This window comes from Phalacrocorax aristotelis, chromosome 9, assembly GCF_949628215.1.
Source record: "Phalacrocorax aristotelis chromosome 9, bGulAri2.1, whole genome shotgun sequence".
Classification (NCBI taxonomy): domain Eukaryota; kingdom Metazoa; phylum Chordata; class Aves; order Suliformes; family Phalacrocoracidae; genus Phalacrocorax; species Phalacrocorax aristotelis.
The window spans coordinates 10666350-10687202 of record NC_134284.1 but is presented as its reverse complement, the minus strand read 5'-3'; the positions used below and the strand labels follow the sequence as shown (position 1 = coordinate 10687202).

At 42.6% G+C, this 20853-nt stretch overlaps 1 protein-coding gene across 7 annotated transcripts in view; it reads left to right on the top strand.

Annotated features, from left to right (window-relative positions):
- SLC25A21 (solute carrier family 25 member 21) overlaps positions 1 to 20853 on the top strand; it is a 265831-nt gene that overhangs the window by 240069 nt on the left and 4909 nt on the right. For 6 of the 7 annotated variants that reach the window (XM_075103434.1, XM_075103432.1, XM_075103433.1 and 3 more), the window contains 2 exons: positions 606 to 713; positions 5559 to 5723. In XM_075103434.1, the coding sequence (XP_074959535.1) occupies positions 606 to 713; positions 5559 to 5723 (273 nt within the window). The remainder of the gene's footprint in view (positions 1 to 605; positions 714 to 5558; positions 5724 to 20853) is intronic. The other variant, XM_075103436.1, reaches the window with a different exon arrangement.

Sequence of the window (20853 nt, the reverse complement as noted above, 5' to 3'; positions counted from 1 at the left end):
CTATGGCTGTAATGTGCCATCAGCTTCTAAGTAAATGGAGTTAATTCATTCTTGCAGAGGATGCTGACACTTCCATGCGTGCCACTCGTTCTCCTATAAACCTTTTCAGGACTGATATTTTCTTAAGAGGACTTTTCTTCTACTTGTGCAATTTACTTAAGTACTGCGCTATTTGAATTTCGTCCATTTCTTTTTTAAGTTAATATGCTAGTCTTATATGCTTAATGCTCAGCACAGAGTTTTTATCTTTTCCAGTGCTGCATAACTGCATTTATATTTGTGGTTTTATTCGGATTCCACCCAAAGATGGAGGGCATTATTTTTCCGTGTTTTCATAATAAATTGCTACCACAATTTTTCTTCCATCTGAAAAGGGAATTCATTGACAGTGCTATGACATTTTATTTTTTATTTTTTGGAATGTGGTTTATGGCTATTGTCATATTGTCTTCATGAACTGTCAGCATCTAATCAAGGGCTAAAGTTGTTTAGTAATAGAATGCTGCTGCATTACTGTAATCTTGCAGTTTGCATGGTATCATTCAGTTTCATAATCTGATGTATGGGAAATTTTACTCCTTAATTTTTAACTTTAACTTTCCTAGGCATTTGCCGTTGCTGGCTTGGGATCTGGGTTGACAGAGGCAGTTGTGGTTAACCCTTTTGAAGTAGTAAAGGTTACCTTACAGACAAATCGGAATGCCTTCACAGAGGTATGAGAATCACTCCACTTTTCTTTTTCTGCTTTATTGGGCATAATGCACTTCAAAGTTCAGATGTAGAGCAGAATGTCAATAATATAGTGAGCTGGTGCAAGTGATTTTCCCATAAGCTTAACAGAAATGGAAAGAGAGAAGAGACTCCTCAATAGACAATGTCTTCAAATGTGCGGAGATGTATACAGTCAGATTGTCAGCATCTCCACTGTAAATATTCTGTGCCTGAAGTGCACCTTCGTCCTTCCAGAGTAGCCAGCAGCCCAGCACTGTGAGGAATCGTAATCCAGCAATACAAACCTGAGCCCCTTGTACCCAGTGCATTCACCCCAGCAGGCTCCAGACTTCAAGTGAGCACCGAAGGTTAGCATAAAACCCCATGGCCCCATGCCCTAGCCAGGGCCCAGCTGGTGTATTTTCCATTAAAAATGTAGCTGGTAGATTTCAGAGTCTTGGATGAAGTTATTTATATTATAGGTCTTCACAATTATAAGCACAAACTGGGAAACAGTTATATAATAAAGCACACCAATAATTTAAATTCCTGTTTCACTTCAGTTTTATTATTCAAATATTGTTTCGTTCAAAGAAGTCAGTGTGAAAAACTGACTTTATCCACAGCTCTGTGTATTGACAGGGGAAGATGATTAAACTGGAAAACAGTGATTCATCAAAACCAAGTGTTCCCAGGAATGCACCAGCTTCAATTAATTTTAATGTAGAAAATGTTCCAGGCTGAAGTGAAGGAAGGCAGTCACACAGTTCCTTCTTTCTTTTCTCAGTGAATAAGACTAACAATTGTCAAATCAGCTCTTTCAAAGTCTTTTGAGAATTCAGCTGTGCCATGATAGAAGTGCCAAATTGCATAAGCATGGCACGAAGAGGTTGGCCGAATCCCTGGTAAGGCATGATTTTTGCATATTCTGCTATGAAGTTTTGACCAAGTTAATACTTGCATGCCTTGTAGCACTCATCTGCACAAACTGAACCCTTTTGGGGGATGCAAGTAAAGAGATTTATCCCCTGGCCACTTACATAGGCAGTTTGGGCCAAGCTCCTCAGGTAGACTGGCAAAATAGTACTCTGCCACCGATTTCCAAATGTCATAGACTAGCTTGGACCTACTCCGTAACTCATCCAGAGAAGCATTCTCTTTCAGAATAAATTTTAAAACATTTGGTAAATTTCTGTGCAATTCTCAATGCATGCAAAAGAGGTGTTTGGTTGCTTCAAGTCTCCGGCCTAGATGTTTTTTAACCACTGGCAGCAAAGCCTCTGAGAGAGCTAATACAGTACAGGAGTAAAAAGGTGAGGATCCTGGAAGGACAGAGACTGAAAGTGGGAGAAAGCAATGTGCGAGAGGGTCTCTCTCAGGAATGTGATGTGAAAAAATTACGGACTACTACTACTCCAACAGCAGTAAACTAAGCAGGTATTCTAGATCTTTCTGCCTCACTGTTGTGAAGATCCAATTAACCTATCTTAACAAAACCTCTGGTTCTGAGTATAAATACACAAGTATTTTATTTTGAGCAAACTAGTTCCTGTAAAATTGCAAGAGACTTTATACATTTTAATTTTTTTCTCTATTGCAAACTTTATAACAAAGTCTGGGATGTTTTTGTAAATTTTATGCAATTACTTTAATTACAGAATCCCATCCTTGGTGACCTTCAGAATACTCCAGTAATCACAGTGTAGCTGTTCAAAAGCATTCTGAGTTCTTTTGTTTTAGGTGGATAGCCTTTGAATTTAATTTAAATGCAAATCTTCATAAAATCCAAACAATAGTATATTATCATACAAATATAATTGTAAAAGAATGCTATTGGGACTCCACTAGGAACCTAGTTTACACCTAAAATATAAATAAAAGTCTCTGTTGCCCTAATGAAAAAATCCAAAGAAATGAAGTTCTTAAATCAAAAAGATAGTTAAATCACAGACATATCAATTTTTAATAGATCTTAAAAAAAAAGGTGTTAGAATTTCACATGTTGCTGTAAATCAGGAAAACTCCAGTGACTTTATTACCATGATCTCAAGTTCTCACTAATAATATGTTAAAGAACATTCCACACTAAAGCATGTTTTATTACACAGCGTGAGGCAATGGTACACTCATTTCATGCACTGTTTTTCTAAAAGGTTTATGTGAAGTACGTACCTGTCCCATTGTGTAGCTTTCATACTATAGGATGAAACCTAATGCAGTTCACATATTTCTTTGACTATTGTATTGAAATAATAAATATATCTTGCTTATAAGGAACAAGGAAGAACATGAACACATGCACCCACACCCAGGCTCCTGCACACCCCCAAAGCAAATATGCACGCACGATGGTGACAGCTGAATTGTTCTGCGGTATCAGATCATCTTTCTAGGGCTGATAGGTTTAAAGAGGAAGGCCACCATAAATCACGTATCGGCACTTTTGTAATGTCAGTTGCTACAGGTAAAAATAACGGTGACTTTCTGTGAAGGTAAACTGCTAGAAGGCCCAACATGTTGTTTGGTTTTCTTTTGTTTTTTCTTTTCCCTGTAGCCATGGATAATTCACTGGCTATAGTAGAAGCTGGTGTGGTAATAAATTTTTTCTCAGCTAACTTAAGAGTTGTGATTAATTAAACAAATACAAATTTATGCTTTATGATGAGAAGAATATGACTCCAGATTCCACTGACTAGGTCTCTATTATAAAGTATAAGTCAACGGTTGTGTCAAGTGAATTAAACTACAGATGTTTATACAATAAATTCCTCCATCTGAGTTAGTCATCCTAAGGTCCTTCCATCATCACTGATGAAACACAGACCTTCTATGGCTTAATCAGCTGACATTTTAGATGCCTACTTTGGATGAAGTGGAGTACTGTCCAGGAGAGCCCTCTTTATTGCTAAAGGTCTGAAAAAGGGAGTCTTTCTGAGTAGCTCAGATGTAGATGTAGACATTGCAGGTATCTACATTTGGACTGATGAATCCCACCTCAGGTGTTCAGCAAGTGATAGGCTCCCCCTCTGAGTCATTAGTAAATCGATATTCAAGATGAGACCAAGGGATACCTTACTATTGGAAGTTGCTGTATTCAGCTGACATCACTTCATTCAGGACCACTAGTTATTTTTAAAGATCTAATCCTCATTTTTGTGCATGAGAAAGGATGTTATTGCTAGTATCTGGACTATATTCCTTGTTGGGTATCTACATTTTAGAATAGATTCTGATTTGAATCCCTGGGGGTAGTTAGAAAAGTAAACTATAGTAAAAAGTGTGCAGAGTATTAACAGGATAATATGAGTTACCAAATATGAAATAACAGAATTAATCTTAGTACTGAACTCTAAACTTGTCAGTCACCTAAATAAGCAGTCATATGCTGTGTCAGATATAATAGGCATCATTTGGATGATGCTGTGGATCTACCACAGTGATATTTTGAAACGGAAAGCTATTAAACAAATAAGTGTATTGAAATTAGCAGTGTTCACAGTGTTGTAGTCAAAATTCTTCTATATTTTCATGTTTGAGCCTCCTAGTGGAAGTCAAGTTTTGCCTTTCTAATTAGATATTTGGTTACCCAGAGCTGGCTTTATGCTTTGGAGAAAGCCAAACTCAAATCAACAACTTTTTGAAAGGAACTTTTCTATAATTCTGCTAGAAAAGAAATTTAAAATATTCAAACACCTGGAACACCTGATTCTGAGTATCACATTCTTTTGGAAAATAGATCAAATGTGGATGTAGTCAGGCAGATCCCGTCTGAGGAACTGACCATTATGTAAGTGGATTCTGAGGAAGTTTTTTCCTTTCTGCCTTTTGTTAAATGGAAGTTGGCTGACTAAAATTATTTCTGCGCCTTTTGGGCATTCTTTTCAAAATAGGATTTCTAAAGTCAATTTCCTAAATCTGTACCTTGTAATTTAAATGGGTGTTCTGATTCTCAAATTCTAACTACACTTTTTAAGTCAAGTAATTCATTGGGAGGATAAAACAAGGTTGCCAGTTGGAAGCTTAAGAAAAAAGCAAAGCAAAGCAAAACAAAAAAAGTGCTGTGCACCCAGTAACTCCTTCAAAAGTCAGTGTTTTAAAGCAGTGGTTTGCATTCTTAACAGCATGAAGAACCTCAGAGGATCCAGAAGGGCCCCCAGACAGTATATATGCCTTTTGTCACCCTCCAACGCTATTCCTAACATTGAATCTGGAAACTGCCGAACTGATCTTCAACACAAATATTTATAGCCTCCCTTGCTGCTCTTGATTTGTGGCTCCCAAGGACTTGCTTCCCTAGCCATAATGGCTCAAAAATTTCCTGTTCCAGTTCTGTCCCTTTTACCTCTCCCTCACCATGCATATTCCTGTGCCATCAGTTTTACTAGAGAAGCTGGTTTTATCATCTTATTGTCCATAATAATTGTTATACACTCTACTTGTGTAAGGGTTTCATCTGTCGTAATCTTAACAGCACAGCATCAATGATAAAAAAAAAATATTGCCAAATTCACACATTCAAAGCCACATGTAGCTCTATAAAACCTTTTATTTTTAATATGATTTTAAGACCTTTTTCTTTGCTTTAGGGATCCCTAGTCTTTTACAGTACTCAAGTCATGCTTTCATCTTTTTTCCAGCAATTAGAAAAAAAAGGAGTCTTTTTTTTTAATGAAAGTTGTGACTTTTGCATGATCACAGGAAAGGAAAAATAACAAATACGGTGAGACTTAAGCTAAAATGACAAGAATTGGCAACACCGTGTTTGTCAACAGGATTGAGATGATGCTATGGTTATTGTTTTCCTTTTGTAAATATGATCTCTTCCTTCTTTTGCTTAACTTGTGTAGCAACCATCTAGCTTTGTTCAAGCTCGGCAGATCATTAAAACTGATGGTCTGGGCCTCCAAGGACTCAACAAAGGTCTTACTGCAACACTGGGCCGTCACGGAGTTTTTAACATGGTTTACTTTGGATTCTACTTCAATGTGAAAAACATTCTTCCAGTCAATAAAGTAAGTTCTTCACACAATGCAATAGACAAACAGATAAGAGATTTTGCAATTTAATTAACACTATTTTTGTGTGCAAAGCTGTGGTATTTAGTAATACACAGTGACTAACCTAGCTCTCTGTTTTACAGAGATCTATGGGGTTTTAATGGAAGCAAACCAAGGATTTTTATTTCTCGCTTTTTAAGTAAAGCTGAGAATAAATAAAGTAGTCATGTTTGAATTCTCATTTTTATGAATTTCTCTTTATACCATGGTAGCAATGTAAAAAGGCAGAAATCAGGATACAGGTATGTTATGTTTATGTTAGGTATGTATGCACTTTTTTGTGGTAAACTGGCTTAGAAGAGAAAAATCAATTTCTAGAACTTCTTTCAGTATTCACAAAGTAAGGGGTGAGGCTTGAGGAGTTGGCAGAGCTGCAGCATGTTGGGTATTCTGGCCTGTGCTGGGCCTGTTTATTCGAAAGAGAGTTCAACCTAGTGTTGAAGGATGACAGGACAGATCTATCCATACGGGAAGGAGCCAGCCCAGAAAGGATTTACAGGGTCATGTGGAGGGGCTTTATGTAGTATATCCTATGAGTAAGTTAAAAAAAAAGAATCTCTGTAGCTGTAATTTCACTTAAAGCAATCTTATTTGATAGCCTTATATTTCTTTACATAACAAAGGAAACATTTCCCTTTACAGCAAAAGGAAATTTTGCTCATGAAAACATGGTAATACTTGCAGCTTTCTAAATGACTGTGTGAGCAACAGCTAATGGTTTATTAATGACTCCAGTACGTTACTTGCTGAACTGTGTTTTCACTAATGTGATTTTTAGATGATGACAGTTAAACAGTCACAGGTGTAATATGTAGTGATATTCATATAAGAAGCTGCAGTTTACATCAAAAGGGATCAGTTTCTATTCCCAGATGAAGTAACACCTCTTTTTTTTTCTGCACTTCTGAGTAGCCTGGTATTTTTGTTGGCAACACTGTGTAAATGGAGAAAAGCTCCACTTCTTATTTGCAGATCATTACAGTAAATTGAATTGTTCAAGAGCAGCTAACCCACAAGTTTCTACAAGTTTATTTTGGTGTATTAAAGCATACTTCACAGTGTACCTTAATCACACATTCTAAAAACTCAAGGCACAGGCATATCTTGATACCAATAGGAGTAAACAGGTTTACGTTGATCAAAAGATGAAAAAATTATAATCACTATGCAGAACATTCAGAGTCATACACAGGTAAGGACAAAGAAGCTTGTGTACAACTTCTGTGGAAATCCTGAAGTGTTCTGGTGTAGCAGAATACTTAGAAAATTCTAAATGAAGAGTAGTAATAGTATTTGGCATAAGCACACTTTCCTAGCCTTTCAGGTTTTAAAAAATGGGGAAAAAATTGTTGCATGATTAGAAAGATTCAGAGGTTTATGATCTGAGTGAAATTAGGACTTTATACAGATTTTGTATGATACAGAGAATTGTTAACATCTACAACGTAGATTTAAATACCTCAAGAAAATGAAAGAGAAATTACTTCAGTGGCATCAGCCAGTGGCCCAGCTGTCCTGTACATACTGCCCAAAGCAAGAGGCAATTTAATCAATGTAGGATTAGATTGCATTAACTGCAGAAATGTGGAGAGTTTTGCCTTGTGCTCCGCCAGTGCGAAGTGGCTTGCACGGTGGCTTGCACGGTGGCTACATCTGTGCTAGTAAATGGAGCAGCGTAACTGAAACTCAGTCATCTGTTCTGTTAAATGTTCCCTGGCACAGCTTTGGCCCAGGCCAGCCAACACTGTTCCTGGGTATGGCTTAGGAGCTAGTGCTGACAAGGAACCATTCCTAATAGGCAGATTTCATGCAGCCCGTCTGTTCTGGTCGGTAATAGCATTTAACAGCGCTAATAAAGTCAATAGGACTCTCTAGGCCAGCTGGCATCGGTGCCATAGACAGTTCTGTACATATAGATATAACCAATGATTCTGATCAAACTCCCATTAAACTCAATGCAAATCTTACCCTGATTTTAACAGGGTACAGATCGGGCCTCATCTGGCTTGTGTTAGCCAACAGTATGTCTCAGGCGTTTACAGGCACTGAACTTCACTTCAGTGACTGGAAAACAGAAGTATTCAACAATATTTTGCGATCTGTAACTTACAACTCTTCTGCCAGTAGACAGGGACTAGAGGCCGGGAGTTATCAAACCTGTACAAGGAACCTGATAGAAGCTGTTTTGCAGTTACTCTGAAAAATATTACAGCTGTAACTTTTCAAGATTTCTCACATACTTGATTTCATTACAAAACCTAATTTGTTCACTTTGTATATTTTGCCAGAAAAGAAAATCTTAAAGTCAGTCTTGCGATATTGACAAACATATAAAAATTGTGAAATAAGAATAGTACACTTTTGAAATCATTTTGGCTCTTGACTATGTATCTGCTGTTCGCCATCTGTAACGTAAGTGGAAAAATGTACGGAAATGTCCGTATGAGCCTTTTAGCTGTCAACAGTGCTAAACTGTGCATTAAATTTGCATCCCAATTAAGGATGTTTGCAGCTTATTTTGCCAAAAACAATAAACCTTTTATGTTGAGTGGTCAAGTGATATAAATGACATGCGTAGGTTGTAAATGTCCATAATGAATAATTTTTCATATGTTCAGTCTATTCTGCAAAACAGACCATTTACAGCCAAGCTCACGCTCTGTTTACTGAAAATGGAATAAGCCAGGCTTGTTTCAGTTGCCACTAATGTATCAACTGTGGAGCATTAACGGCTCTGCATCTGCACTAGCAATCAAATTAGTCTGCAAATTTATATCGTCTCAGTTTTATGGCACCTGCTTTTATAGCACATTTCATAGGCATCCAACAGCTCTCGCTTTTCAATTTTTTATCATAGTTAGGTTTGATGGTGAACGCTAGTTTTAATGAAACCTTTGCTCACTACCACCTCCAAGTGGCTGTCATATTTCTTAACAGTAGGAAATTTCCTTACTGTCTGTTAAACTCCTCTTTGAAACATGGCCAACTGCAAAACACATTTCAAGTCGGGCGCTGCCTGCCCCGGCTGTCAGAAGTGCCTCCTGTTAAAAGGGCTGCTGCGTCAGACAGCGGGACCTGAGTGGTGTGTTGTTTTGTCAGAGAAAGGGCTCGAAACTTCTGTAGGCAAAGAAGAGATGGGAAACAAAAATGGTCTGTTCAGCTTGGCAAATAAATAAGATAGTAGACAACAATTTTATTTGTAGTCGCTTTCAGATCTATGCCAACATAGAAGTTATACGTAGGAACAGATAGTGGAAAGGGCATGTGGTACAACACAGTTGGAAAAATAGTAAGCCAAGATGATTTAGGAGAAGACTGGATCAGAGTGGGAAACAGAATAACCTCAGAGCTACCATCCAAGTTCAGATTTCAGGATGGCCTGTGAACTGGGAAAACAAAATGGCAGTACTGTACCCAGTACGATGTTACAAGCCACCCATTGATCAGTCTCCAATCTGAGGTGTCCAGTGGCTGTGGAGACTACAGCCTGTGTTGTTTAAAGACTTCAGCCTAGTCATCACCAAAAGATGTTGTATCAAAGGCGGAGAGTCTGCTGCTACCTCAGCTGCTTCTGTACTGCGGTATTCCTGTAGGCAAGACAGATAGGAATTTTCAGGAGAGGAATCTTCAGTCAAAATAAAAATGTGAATCAGAAAAAACAAATTTTCTCTGTTTTCCTATGGAAATTGGGATATTGCTGAAGCTGATAACCAGGTTCAACCATAGCTGACTGTCGTGGTTTAGCGGCAGCTCAGCCCCACACAGTCGCTCGCTCACTCCCCCACCGGTAGATGGGGGAGAGAATCAGAAGGGTAACGCTCGTGGGTTGGGATAAGAACAGTTTAATAATGAAAATTAAAAGAAACAACAGTAGAAATGCAATGTGAAGGAGAACAATGAGAGGCGCAAAGCCCCGGGGGAGGGGGGAAGGGAGGGGAGGGGAGAGGGGGAACGAACCGCCGGAACAAACCGCACGCGCCGCAGCCGCTCGCCGCCCGCCGACCCGACGCCGCGCCGCCCACGCGCTGCCACTGCCCCCCCTCAATATACTGGTCATGGTGTCACATGGTATGGAATGAACCTGCCATTGGCCAGTCGGGGTCAGCCGCCCCCACCATGGCCCTGCCCCTCCCAGCCCCCCCTGCCACGCCACGCGGCAGAGCGCGGGAAGCTGGAAAGGTAGCTGACCCCCACAGTGAGGAGAATTAACCCCTTCTCAGCCAAAACCAGCACATTCTCCACCCCTTATTCCATACCACTTACACCATGCCCAGGTCCCATATGATGCAATACAACCGTACCAACCACCACCCCTCCCCTTCCCATCCTTTAACATAATACACAGACATCATTCCCTTAGTTCATGGATCTTCCCTGTAAAATGTCCATTAAAATGTCCATTGAGTTCACGCAGTCCATGACTCTGGGCTCCATCTGTTGTATCAGTCTTTCCGGGTGGGAGAGATGGTGTGTGGCGTTGGGTTGCTGCATACCGAGTCAGTCATCGTTCCATCACTGCTGCACGGCTTGTTTCATAGTTGATCTTCCATGGGTTGGGAGGCTCGTACTCTGATATCATTGATACAACACAGAGGTGACACACAATATTATATAGCAGTTCACATTGTGCCATTCAGTTCATTGACTGTTTTCACCCAAAATCAAATCCCCTTGAGGCACACATCGGATTTCTCCATCCTCCCGCATCACCCACCAAGTGCACCCAGGTCCTCGAGCAAAAACAATCCCACGAATGGGTTTGCCTTTGCCAGAGGCAGGAAGAACCCAGACTGTTTTGCCCAGCATACTTTTTGTGTGCACTACAGGGACTCTATCCCCTTCCACAGTATGTAGGATTTCTGACTGGGCAGGGCCAGCTCGGTTGGCAGATCCCCTCGTGTTGACTAACCACGTGGCTTTTGCTAAATGTGTATCCCAGTGCTTGAATGTCCCACCCCCCATTGCTCTCAGTGTGGTTTTTAACAGTCCATTGTACCTTTCAATTTTCCCAGAGGCTGGTGCGTGATAGGGGATGTGATACACCCACTCAATGCCGTGCTCTTTGGCCCAGGTGTCTATGAGGCTATTTCGGAAATGAGTCCCATTGTCTGACTCAATCCTCTCTGGGGTGCCATGTCGCCACAGGACTTGTTTCTCAAGACCCAGGATAGTGTTCCGGGCAGTGGCATGGGGGACAGGATATGTTTCCAGCCAGCCAGTCGTTGTTTCTACCATTGTAAGCACATGGCGCTTGCCTTGGCGGGTCTGTGGGAGTGTGATATAGTCAATTTGCCAGGCCTCCCCATATTTATATTTCAGCCATCGTCCCCCATACCACAGAGGCTTTACCCGCTTCGCTTGCTTGATTGCAGCGCATGTGTCACATTCGTGGATAACCTGTGCAATAATACCCATGGTCAAGTCCACCCCTCGATCACGAGCCCACCTGTATGTTGCATCTCTCCCTTGATGGCCTGAGGTGTCATGGGCCCACCGAGCTAGAAATAGTTCACCCTTATGCTGCCAGTCCAGATCCACCTCAGCCACTTCAATCTTGGCAGCCCGATCTACCTGCTGGTTGTTTCGATGTTCTTCAGTGGCCCGACTCTTGGGGACGTGAGCATCCACATGCCGTACCTTTACAACCAGTTTCTCTACCCGGGCAGCAATATCTTGCCACAATGTGGCAGCCCAGATGGGTTTGCCTCTGCGCTGCCAGTTGCTTTGCTTCCATTGCTGCAGCCAGCCCCACAGGGCATTTGCCACCATCCAGGAGTCAGTATAGAGATAGAGCACTGGCCACTTTTCCCGTTCAGCGATGTCTAAGGCCAGCTGGATGGCCTTTACCTCTGCAAACTGGCTCGATTCACCTTCTCCTTCAGCAGTTTCTGCTACTTGTCGTGTAGGACTCCATACAGCAGCCTTCCATCTCCGGTGCTTTCCCACAAGGCGACAGGACCCATCAGTGAACAGGGCATATTGCTTCTCATCTTCTGGCAGTTTGTTATACAGTGGGGCTTCTTCAGCACGTGTCACCTCCTCCTCTGGTGATAATCCAAAATCTTTGCCTTCTGGCCAGTCCATAATCACTTCCAAGATTCCTGGGCGACTGGGGTTTCCTACTCGAGCCCGCTGGGTGATCAGTGCAACCCATTTACTCCACGTAGCATCAGTTGCATGGTGTGTAGAGGGGATGTTTCCTTTGAACATCCAGCCCAGCACTGGCAGTCGGGGTGCCAGGAGCAACTGTGCTTCAGTACCAACCACTTCTGAAGCAGCTCGAACCCCTTCATATGCTGCCAATATCTCTTTTTCAGTTGGAGTATAGCGGGCTTCAGACCCTCTGTATCCCCGACTCCAAAACCCTAGGGGTCGACCCCGGGTCTCCCCAGGTGCTTTCTGCCAGAGACTCCAGGTAGGGCCATTCTCCCCGGCTGCAGTGTAGAGCACATTTTTTACATCTTGTCCTGCCCGGACTGGCCCAAGAGCTACTGCATGGACTATTTCTCGTTTAATCTGTTCAAAGGCTTGTCGTTGCTCAGGGCCCCATTTGAAATCATTCTTTTTCCGGGTCACTTGATAGAGAGGGCTCACGATCAGACTGTAATTTGGAATATGCATTCTCCAAAAACCCACAACGCCCAAGAAAGCTTGTGTTTCCTTTTTGCTAGTTGGTGGAGACATGGCTGCTATTTTGTTGATCACATCCATTGGAATCTGACGACGACCGTCTTGCCATTTAATTCCTAAGAACTGGATTTCTCGTGCAGGTCCCTTCACCTTACTTTGTTTTATGGCAAAACCAGCTTTCAGAAGGATTTGGACTATTTTCTCACCTTTCTCAAAAACTTCTTCTGCTGTGCTGCCCCACACAATGATGTCATCAATGTATTGAAGGTGTTCTGGAGCTTCTCCCTGTTCCAGTACAGTCTGAATCAGTCCATGGCAAATGGTAGGACTGTGTTTCCACCCCTGGGGCAGTCGATTCCAGGTGTACTGGACGCCCCTCCATGTGAAAGCAAACTGTGGCCTGCACTCTGCTGCCAGAGGGATTGAGAAGAATGCATTAGCAATATCAATTGTGGCATACCACTTGGCCGCCTTTGACTCCAGTTCGTATTGAAGTTCTAGCATGTCTGGCACAGCAGCACTCAATGGTGGAGTGACTTCATTCAGGCCACGATAGTCTACTGTTAGTCTCCACTCTCCATTAGACTTCCGGACTGGCCATATGGGACTGTTAAAGGGTGAGTGGGTCTTACTGATGACTCCTTGGCTCCTCAGTTGGTGAATGAGTTTATGGATGGGGATCAGAGAGTCTCTGTTGGTGCGATATTGCCGCCGGTGCACTGTTGTGGTGGCGATTGGCACCTGTTGTTCTTTGACCTTCAGCAACCCCACCACAGAAGGGTCCTTTGAGAGACCGGGCAAGGTAGACAGCTGTTCAGTTTCCTCCGTCTCCAAGGCAGCTACACCAAAAGCCCACTTGTAACCTTTTGGGTCCTTGAAATACCCTCTCCTGAGGTAGTCTATACCAAGGATGCACGGAGCCTCTGGGCCAGTCACAATGGGGTGCTTCTGCCACTCATTGCCAGTTAGGCTCACTTCGGCCTCCAATACAGTTAGCTCTTGGGATCCCCCTGTCACTCCAGCAATGCTGATGGGTTCTGCCCCTATATAGTTTGATGGCATTAAGGTGCACTGTGCGCCGGTGTCCACTAAAGCTTTATACTCCTGTGGGTCGGACGTGCCAGGCCATCGGATCCACACAGTCCAGTAAGCCCGGTTATCCCTTTCCTCCACCCGGCTGGAGGCAGGGCCCCTCTAGTCCTGATCATGGCAGTCACAACTCACTTCCTGTAAATGTGAATCAGGAGTCCCTCTATTACACTTAGAAATAAAATCTGCGCTTCTACTCCTCTGTCTGGGGACTTGCTCGCTGGAAACTGGAGCAGCAGCTTTCCTGGAAGAGCCTCCCTGAGTGACTGTTCTTCCTTGCAGTTCATGTACTCGTGCCTGTAGGGTCGAAGTAGGCTTGCCATCCCACCTCATCATGTCCTCTCCGTGGTCACGCAGGTAGAACCATAGGGTGGCCCGTGGTGTGTATCCCCTTCTTTGAGCCAAAGGACGCTTATTCCTAACAGCTGAGACACTGCTCTGTCGAGGTGGGGAGTAGGACAGATCTTCTTTGAGTTGCTGGACCTCTTGGGATAGTTTCTCCACAGCAGAGACAAGCGAGGAAGAGATATTTGTGTCATAATCCCGGAGCCTATCTATCACCTCTGCCACCGTTGGTGTCTCGTCATCTTTCCAGGACATCACTGCCAATGAGTTTGCATGCGAAGATGGTGCGCTCCGTACAAACTTCCGCCACATGGGTCGTGTGCACTCGGCTTCATCTGGATCTTTGGATGACCGTTGATCATCCAGGTCACCATAAATCACCTCAAACACAGCTAATTCCCTGAGATACTGGATGCCTTTCTCCATAGTTGTCCATTTTCCTGGGCGATATGTAACATCTTCTTTAAAGGGATACCTTTCCTTCACTCCAGACAGGAGTCGCCTCCAGAGGCTGAGGGCTTGTGGTTTTTTTCCAATTGCTTTGTCAACGCCCCCTTCCCCAGAAAGGGATCCCAATTGTTTGGCTTCTTTTCCCTCTAGTTCCAGGCTACTGGCCCCATTATCCCAGCATCGGAGCAGCCAGGTGGCAATGTGCTCACCTGAACGACGGCTATAATCTTTTCGCATATCTCGCAACTCGCTTAAGGACAGGGATCGGGTGGTCTCTATTTCATTTATTACTTCTCCCTCCTCTCCCCGCGATGGCCCTGGTTCTTCATCATCCCGTTCTAAACGAGTTGATGTCCGCTTCCAATATTTCGTCTTATGTATGGGGGCAACTGATACTGGTACGGGTTTATTTTCTGAGCTAGCTCCGGTACTTGTTGTGGGGGTTTGAGTGGCTGCAGTGCCTGTTGTCAGGGCTGGATTGTCTACAGTGCCAGTCACTTTGCATTTCAATCCAGAGACATTCTCTTCCCCCTGGGGGCACTGAATACTGTTGAGCAGGGCTCGGTATGCATGGGCCAGACCCCAGCACGTTGCAGTTATCTGTGTCTCTCTGGAGTTCCCAGCGTAACAACATACTTTTTCCAAATATTCTACTAGTTTTTTAGGATTCTGCACTTGCTCGGGGGTGAAACTCCAAAACACTGGGGGTGCCCACTGCCCTAGGTATTTGCCCATGCTATCCCACATGCCCTGCCACTCGTAACTATCAAGCCTCGGGGCAGATTTCTGGGTGATATTCTTAAGTTGCTTAGTCAAAACCAAAACAACATGCCCAAAAACTAACAATGACTGCACCTTAACCACCCAAGGATGTTCAAGATACAAAAACGTTGTTGTAACAAAGGCACAGACATCATAGAACAAAGTTGCAAAGGTATTATTCTGTATTTCCTCCATATAAAATCTCTCAGAGGAGGAGGTATAATTGCTAATTGCCTCAACAAGGTGGTATCCGAAGTACAGCAACGGTTTCAGCAAAAACCCCAAATACCAGGTAAAGCTGAAAACGAGTGTTTGTATAACAAATCTCGTAGGCAAAACATTACTAATCACAGCAGAACACAGCAGACTCAAACAACCAACACCGATTTTTAACACCCACTGCAAAAAGGACAACATGGTGCTGTGACCAGCAGCTGTTGTTATCTCCAACCCTCGTGCCCCACGTTGGGCGCCAAAAAGACTGTCGTGGTTTAGCGGCAGCTCAGCCCCACACAGTCGCTCGCTCACTCCCCCACCGGTAGATGGGGGAGAGAATCAGAAGGGTAACGCTCGTGGGTTGGGATAAGAACAGTTTAATAATGAAAATTAAAAGAAACAACAGTAGAAATGCAATGTGAAGGAGAACAATGAGAGGCGCAAAGCCCCGGGGGAGGGGGGAAGGGAGGGGAGGGGAGAGGGGGAACGAACCGCCGGAACAAACCGCACGCGCCGCAGCCGCTCGCCGCCCGCCGACCCGACGCCGCGCCGCCCACGCGCTGCCACTGCCCCCCCTCAATATACTGGTCATGGTGTCACATGGTATGGAATGAACCTGCCATTGGCCAGTCGGGGTCAGCCGCCCCCACCATGGCCCTGCCCCTCCCAGCCCCCCCTGCCACGCCACGCGGCAGAGCGCGGGAAGCTGGAAAGGTAGCTGACCCCCACAGTGAGGAGAATTAACCCCTTCTCAGCCAAAACCAGCACACTGACAGAGAGGCAATCTGAAAATAGCAAGACATACCAATAATCATTTAAAAGGAGGAGGGATCCTATGAGTGCCCCAGGTGAGGGAAATTTTCAGTGCCTTATTAAACACTGAATTCCATGGGGAAAAGCCCATCTAAGTCTTAGTCTGAGCTTGTACCTCTCCAGACATGAGTATCACTCACTCACAAGAACCCACAGGACACCAGACATCTTTAGTTCTGGTATTCATGGGGCTACTCTTTTTTTTTCTGTTTCATAAACTACTGTATAACTGAGACTGAAGATAGTGCAGACAAAAGTACTGGATGCAGGGGTAAGCAATAAGACATGCATTTCTGGATGCCCTTTTCTGCATAGTTAGTGTCTTAATGATGCTGTGAAAAGGTGACCTGCTTGTAACCCCAGCACTTCATGGACAGTCTGATCATCTGTGTAGACCAGCCCTATGTGAGAGAGCTGAGTCTCCAGAATTCTGTACATTTTACATTTGGTGACCACATCTTTGTTGTCTCTTGGTTTTTTTATTTACATCAAAAGTTCTTTGGTGCAGGTGTTTGTTTTAGGACTAAATGAAGTGAAGTCCTAGCCTTGCCCTAGGGGTCCAAAAGGTTATAGAAAATGAGTAAATAATAGATAATAATGCTACTTATAAATCTGGAGTAATATTAATAATTTTATCAGGAAATCGTATTGTGAGAAAAAAAAAAAAATCACTGAGAGGACTGCAAACTGTTTGAAAATGTATACCCTGTACAGCAGACAGCGTGTCACTCTGGAGACTAGCCAGGACATTTATCCTAGTGGCTGTCATTCCTCTTCTTATGCCGTCAGGCATCTGACAGGTGGATTTTAAAAACTTAAATAAATGTCTGCTGCAATGAGATTGCACTCAAGGAGGAATCTGAGATAATACCAGTGCTAAAAAGCGCATTCAATTCAAACAAAGTGCAGGTGTGACTATGCATTTTGGAATGCCTTTCCTGGTCATCAATACATTTATTGTAGTTACAATTTCAGCATTTCTTGTGCATCTTGACAAAGATCAGACCATCATTGTACTAATCAGACAGCAAGCTATAGTTTACAATAAGGCGTTTACTGTGTAAATGCATGAGATGGACAAAAGTTCGGGGTCAATAAAACTATGAAGCTGTTCCTTAAGCTGTGGTCAAATCTTGATAAAGTCACAAACAAAAACTGTGAATATTTTTTAAAAGAATCGAAGCACGATGTTATCACAACAGTGATGAGCCTCACTTTCATAGTTTCATTTTCACCCTTTCTGGAGCCTTGCAGTGAATCTACATCATTTTCTCCTCCTTACTGCTGATTTCTGCTGGGAGCTTACGTGCCTCCAAGCCATCTGATCCCATCTGTACTAGCCTCTCCCTAAGAGTAGAATTTGACAGCCTTTCTTGCCAGCTCTCCTCTGGGCCTCAGCAGGGAGACCCAGACCCTGTCTCTCCTCTGGGTTCTGGATCAGTGTCTGTTTTTAAAGCAAGTTTAAAGTTTTTCCTCTGTTCCTAGTTGCTTTCCTGAGAGCTATCTCCCACCTTGCCTCTCTCTGAATATACCTTTTCTCCTGTGTCTTGGAAGCTCCCCTTCCTCAGACCCATGTGTTCCTTTCTTCCACTGTCTGTTGCCATAGGAATCTCATTTTAGTGATTAAAACCAATTATCAGGCAGGCTAAAGCAGTTCCTTGCAACTTGTTTTGCTGCCAGACACTTGATTATAGTCCATATAGCCTAGGTAGGTCTTGTGGCACCTCTTAGCTTGCCATAGGAGTTCCTATGCTATTACACTTCATTTTAGCCAGAAAGGTCAAGAAGCAACTCTACCCCCATTATTCCTGCCCTTTCTGCCTCTTCAGTCCCATAATGCCTAGGTATGCCAGGCAGAACCAGAGTTGGTCAGACCAAAGCCTTGTCTTTTAAAGTCCTCCTTGTCACACACAGGGAGATGGAATGTGCAACATACAGTGCAAAGCCTCTCAGCTTCATTCCTGACTTCTCCACTGACCCGTTATGTGACCTTGGGCAAACGTTTAGCAGTCATTTCAAATCACTTTTGGCACTTTTGTGCCAAGTGTAATCCATCTACAAAACTAATATTATGACTAACGTTTTCAAATGAGTTTGAGAAACTTATTGCAAATATTTTGGTCTAAGTATTACTTTTGGGCTAACTTCAGTAAGCTGTTTTGCAGATACCAGCTTCAAACATTGTTCTATTATTATTATTTATTCTTCATGCAAATTGTCAGGAATTGGCATTCCCCTTATACAATAAGTATTATTCTTATATAGTGAACTTATCTATGAGGTGCTCAGAAGTACTAAAACATATTTATAAAAGTATTCTTCCTCGTAAGATATGAACCTTCATCAACTGAAAAAAAATATTAAAAGATCTCAAGGCAAACATCCAAATATTGAAGCAAACAAACATCTGAAAATAGCTTCAGTTAGACAAATTAATATTTATTGATCTTTGGATTTTACTGATTTTTTATGTTTCTGCCACTTTTACTCAGACTGAACAGGGCCTCACGATGGAAAAACAAGTAGTGTTCCTGAGCGTCTCTGCTGGTCAGGTTTCTAAACTCTGTTATGCATGTCAGTGGACTGTCCACATTACCTCTTTCTGGTTACTTCAAGCAACCAACCTTAGGGACTTGGAGCTATTCCTCTGAAGGTACCTACTTCTCTCCACTGCATATGCGAGTGTGGTGTCCTGCCTTTGAACACTTGGATTGCACCTGAGATGGGTGCTAAATCAGTCCAAATATATCTACTATGGTGAGCCATTATCTATTCTGAAATGATTTTTCAGTTATGCTGAAAAAATTAAATTAACTGAGTTCCAAGCATACATGCCTTTACCAAAAGGTTATCCCATTTTTGGATTAATGTATATGCTGCTTATTGAATTAAGTGACCTTCCTTCAGTACGGATGAAGATAGTCTGGAAGCTTTTGACTGAGATCAAAGATTTAAACAGAGGTTTTGACAAAGTGCCCAGCAAATAAACAAGTGAATAAAGTGGTAGGGAAAGGAAAGCCCGGGGCTTTGGAGACTGATAAATTAAAACTGTCTCCAGTGGGTGACACTCTTGCACATGGGTGTGTATATGCTAGATTTAGGGCTAGATTTTCCTGTTGCTAGAAATTATGGAACATAAAAGAAGGAATTAAGCAGCATATGATTCAGGAAGAACTTACGGAGTGTCCACTGACTTAAAAATGTTATGATAAGAGTAATGAAGGATAAAAAGCAGAGAGATAACCTCTCAAAATTTTTTCTCCCAAAGAAAGCAGGGAAATCCAGCAGGACATGCATAGATACGGCATTTATTAGTGATGCCTACTATATTTTTGATGGCTGCTGGTGCTCAGAGGGCAGGGACTCGGGTGTACAGGAAATATGATTGTGAAGAGCATGGTAAAAAGGTGAGATGATCACAGATTACGTTATCCAACCACAGCAGAGTTATTCCATTGTGAATAAGCAAATTAGTATTTCACTTCCTTGTGGTATACTGTACTCTGGTGTGGCCATCTAAAATCAAATTTCTGTCTTACATGTTCTACTCATACTGCATAAAAATCACCTTTGCCTAAGAACAGAATTCAAATATGGTTTTCCTCCAGTTCTGCCATTTAGGAAAGTAAGAGGAGCTTGTCAGAATCTTTTTTTCTGATGTACCAAATATTAAACATATAATATTCAGTCAGTGAACTCATGGTGCAGAAATTAGTGAAATAACATGATAACTGTCTCTGCTAGCCATTTGCAGCGTTAGCACTACACAGATACGTTATCCTCATGTCTCCTTTCACAGGGTCCTAGACTGTTAGGAATATTTTGCCATCGTCCATGGGGTAGGAAAAGGACAGATTTTGGTATAAAAAGATGCTGCTTCCCGACAGCACCAACTTGCACTACGTGATAGACAGCCAATGTTCCTTTGTCTATGTAAGCATTGTAGACAGAGGCATAAGTTATGTTTGGGAATCTCTTTTTTCACTTGGAAGCAGCAGCACAGTAAAAAGCCACTACCCTGTGCTTTTGGGAAAAAATACCTTTTTAATTATTTTTAACAGCTAAATTTATTTTTAATCTGTTATTCAAATTAAATGAGCCCAACATTACAGTGATGAATGCCACAAAAACCTTTCCCATGAGATATGTAATAAAAAAAACCAAGTTACATAGCAAAGCTAGTGTGTACCATAGCACATTTGGTTAGAATCCAGTTTTGTGAATGAGCAAAATGCTGCCTTTCAGCATTTTCTGCACCACAAATACTGGAATAGAAGTAAAGCAATCTGTGGTCATTTCCCTTTTAGTGGTGTTGGTGCAGTGTCTGGTTTCAATAGACACTCGCTTGATTTGACACCCACTATGCCCTATGCTCTGTGGCACTCTCAAACACAAAGCAGGCAATGCTGGCATTGGGAATTCACCAAAATATGAAAATGTTAAATCATTCAAATATAAGGGATTTGTCAGGAGCAGAAAGGCTTGAAAGTCAATGCTTACTGAGTAAACGTTTTCACCTGACACATATTGCCTAGCGGGCGGCCCACTGTGCTTGGCGCTATGGAAGGTGTCCTTGCACCAAATTGCTTGACAAAGATATTTCAGACCACTCTGGACTATGAAAAAGTCAACAGTGCATCCTCCCTGCAGCCTGGTTTGAGGGAGGTTAGTACAAGCTGGAATACTACTTAGCTCTCAGATGTGGGCACAATCATACGCCTGCTGCCGGGAGGTAGGTAGGCACCATGCTGGAATGGTGCCTACCTTGAATGTTCTTCTC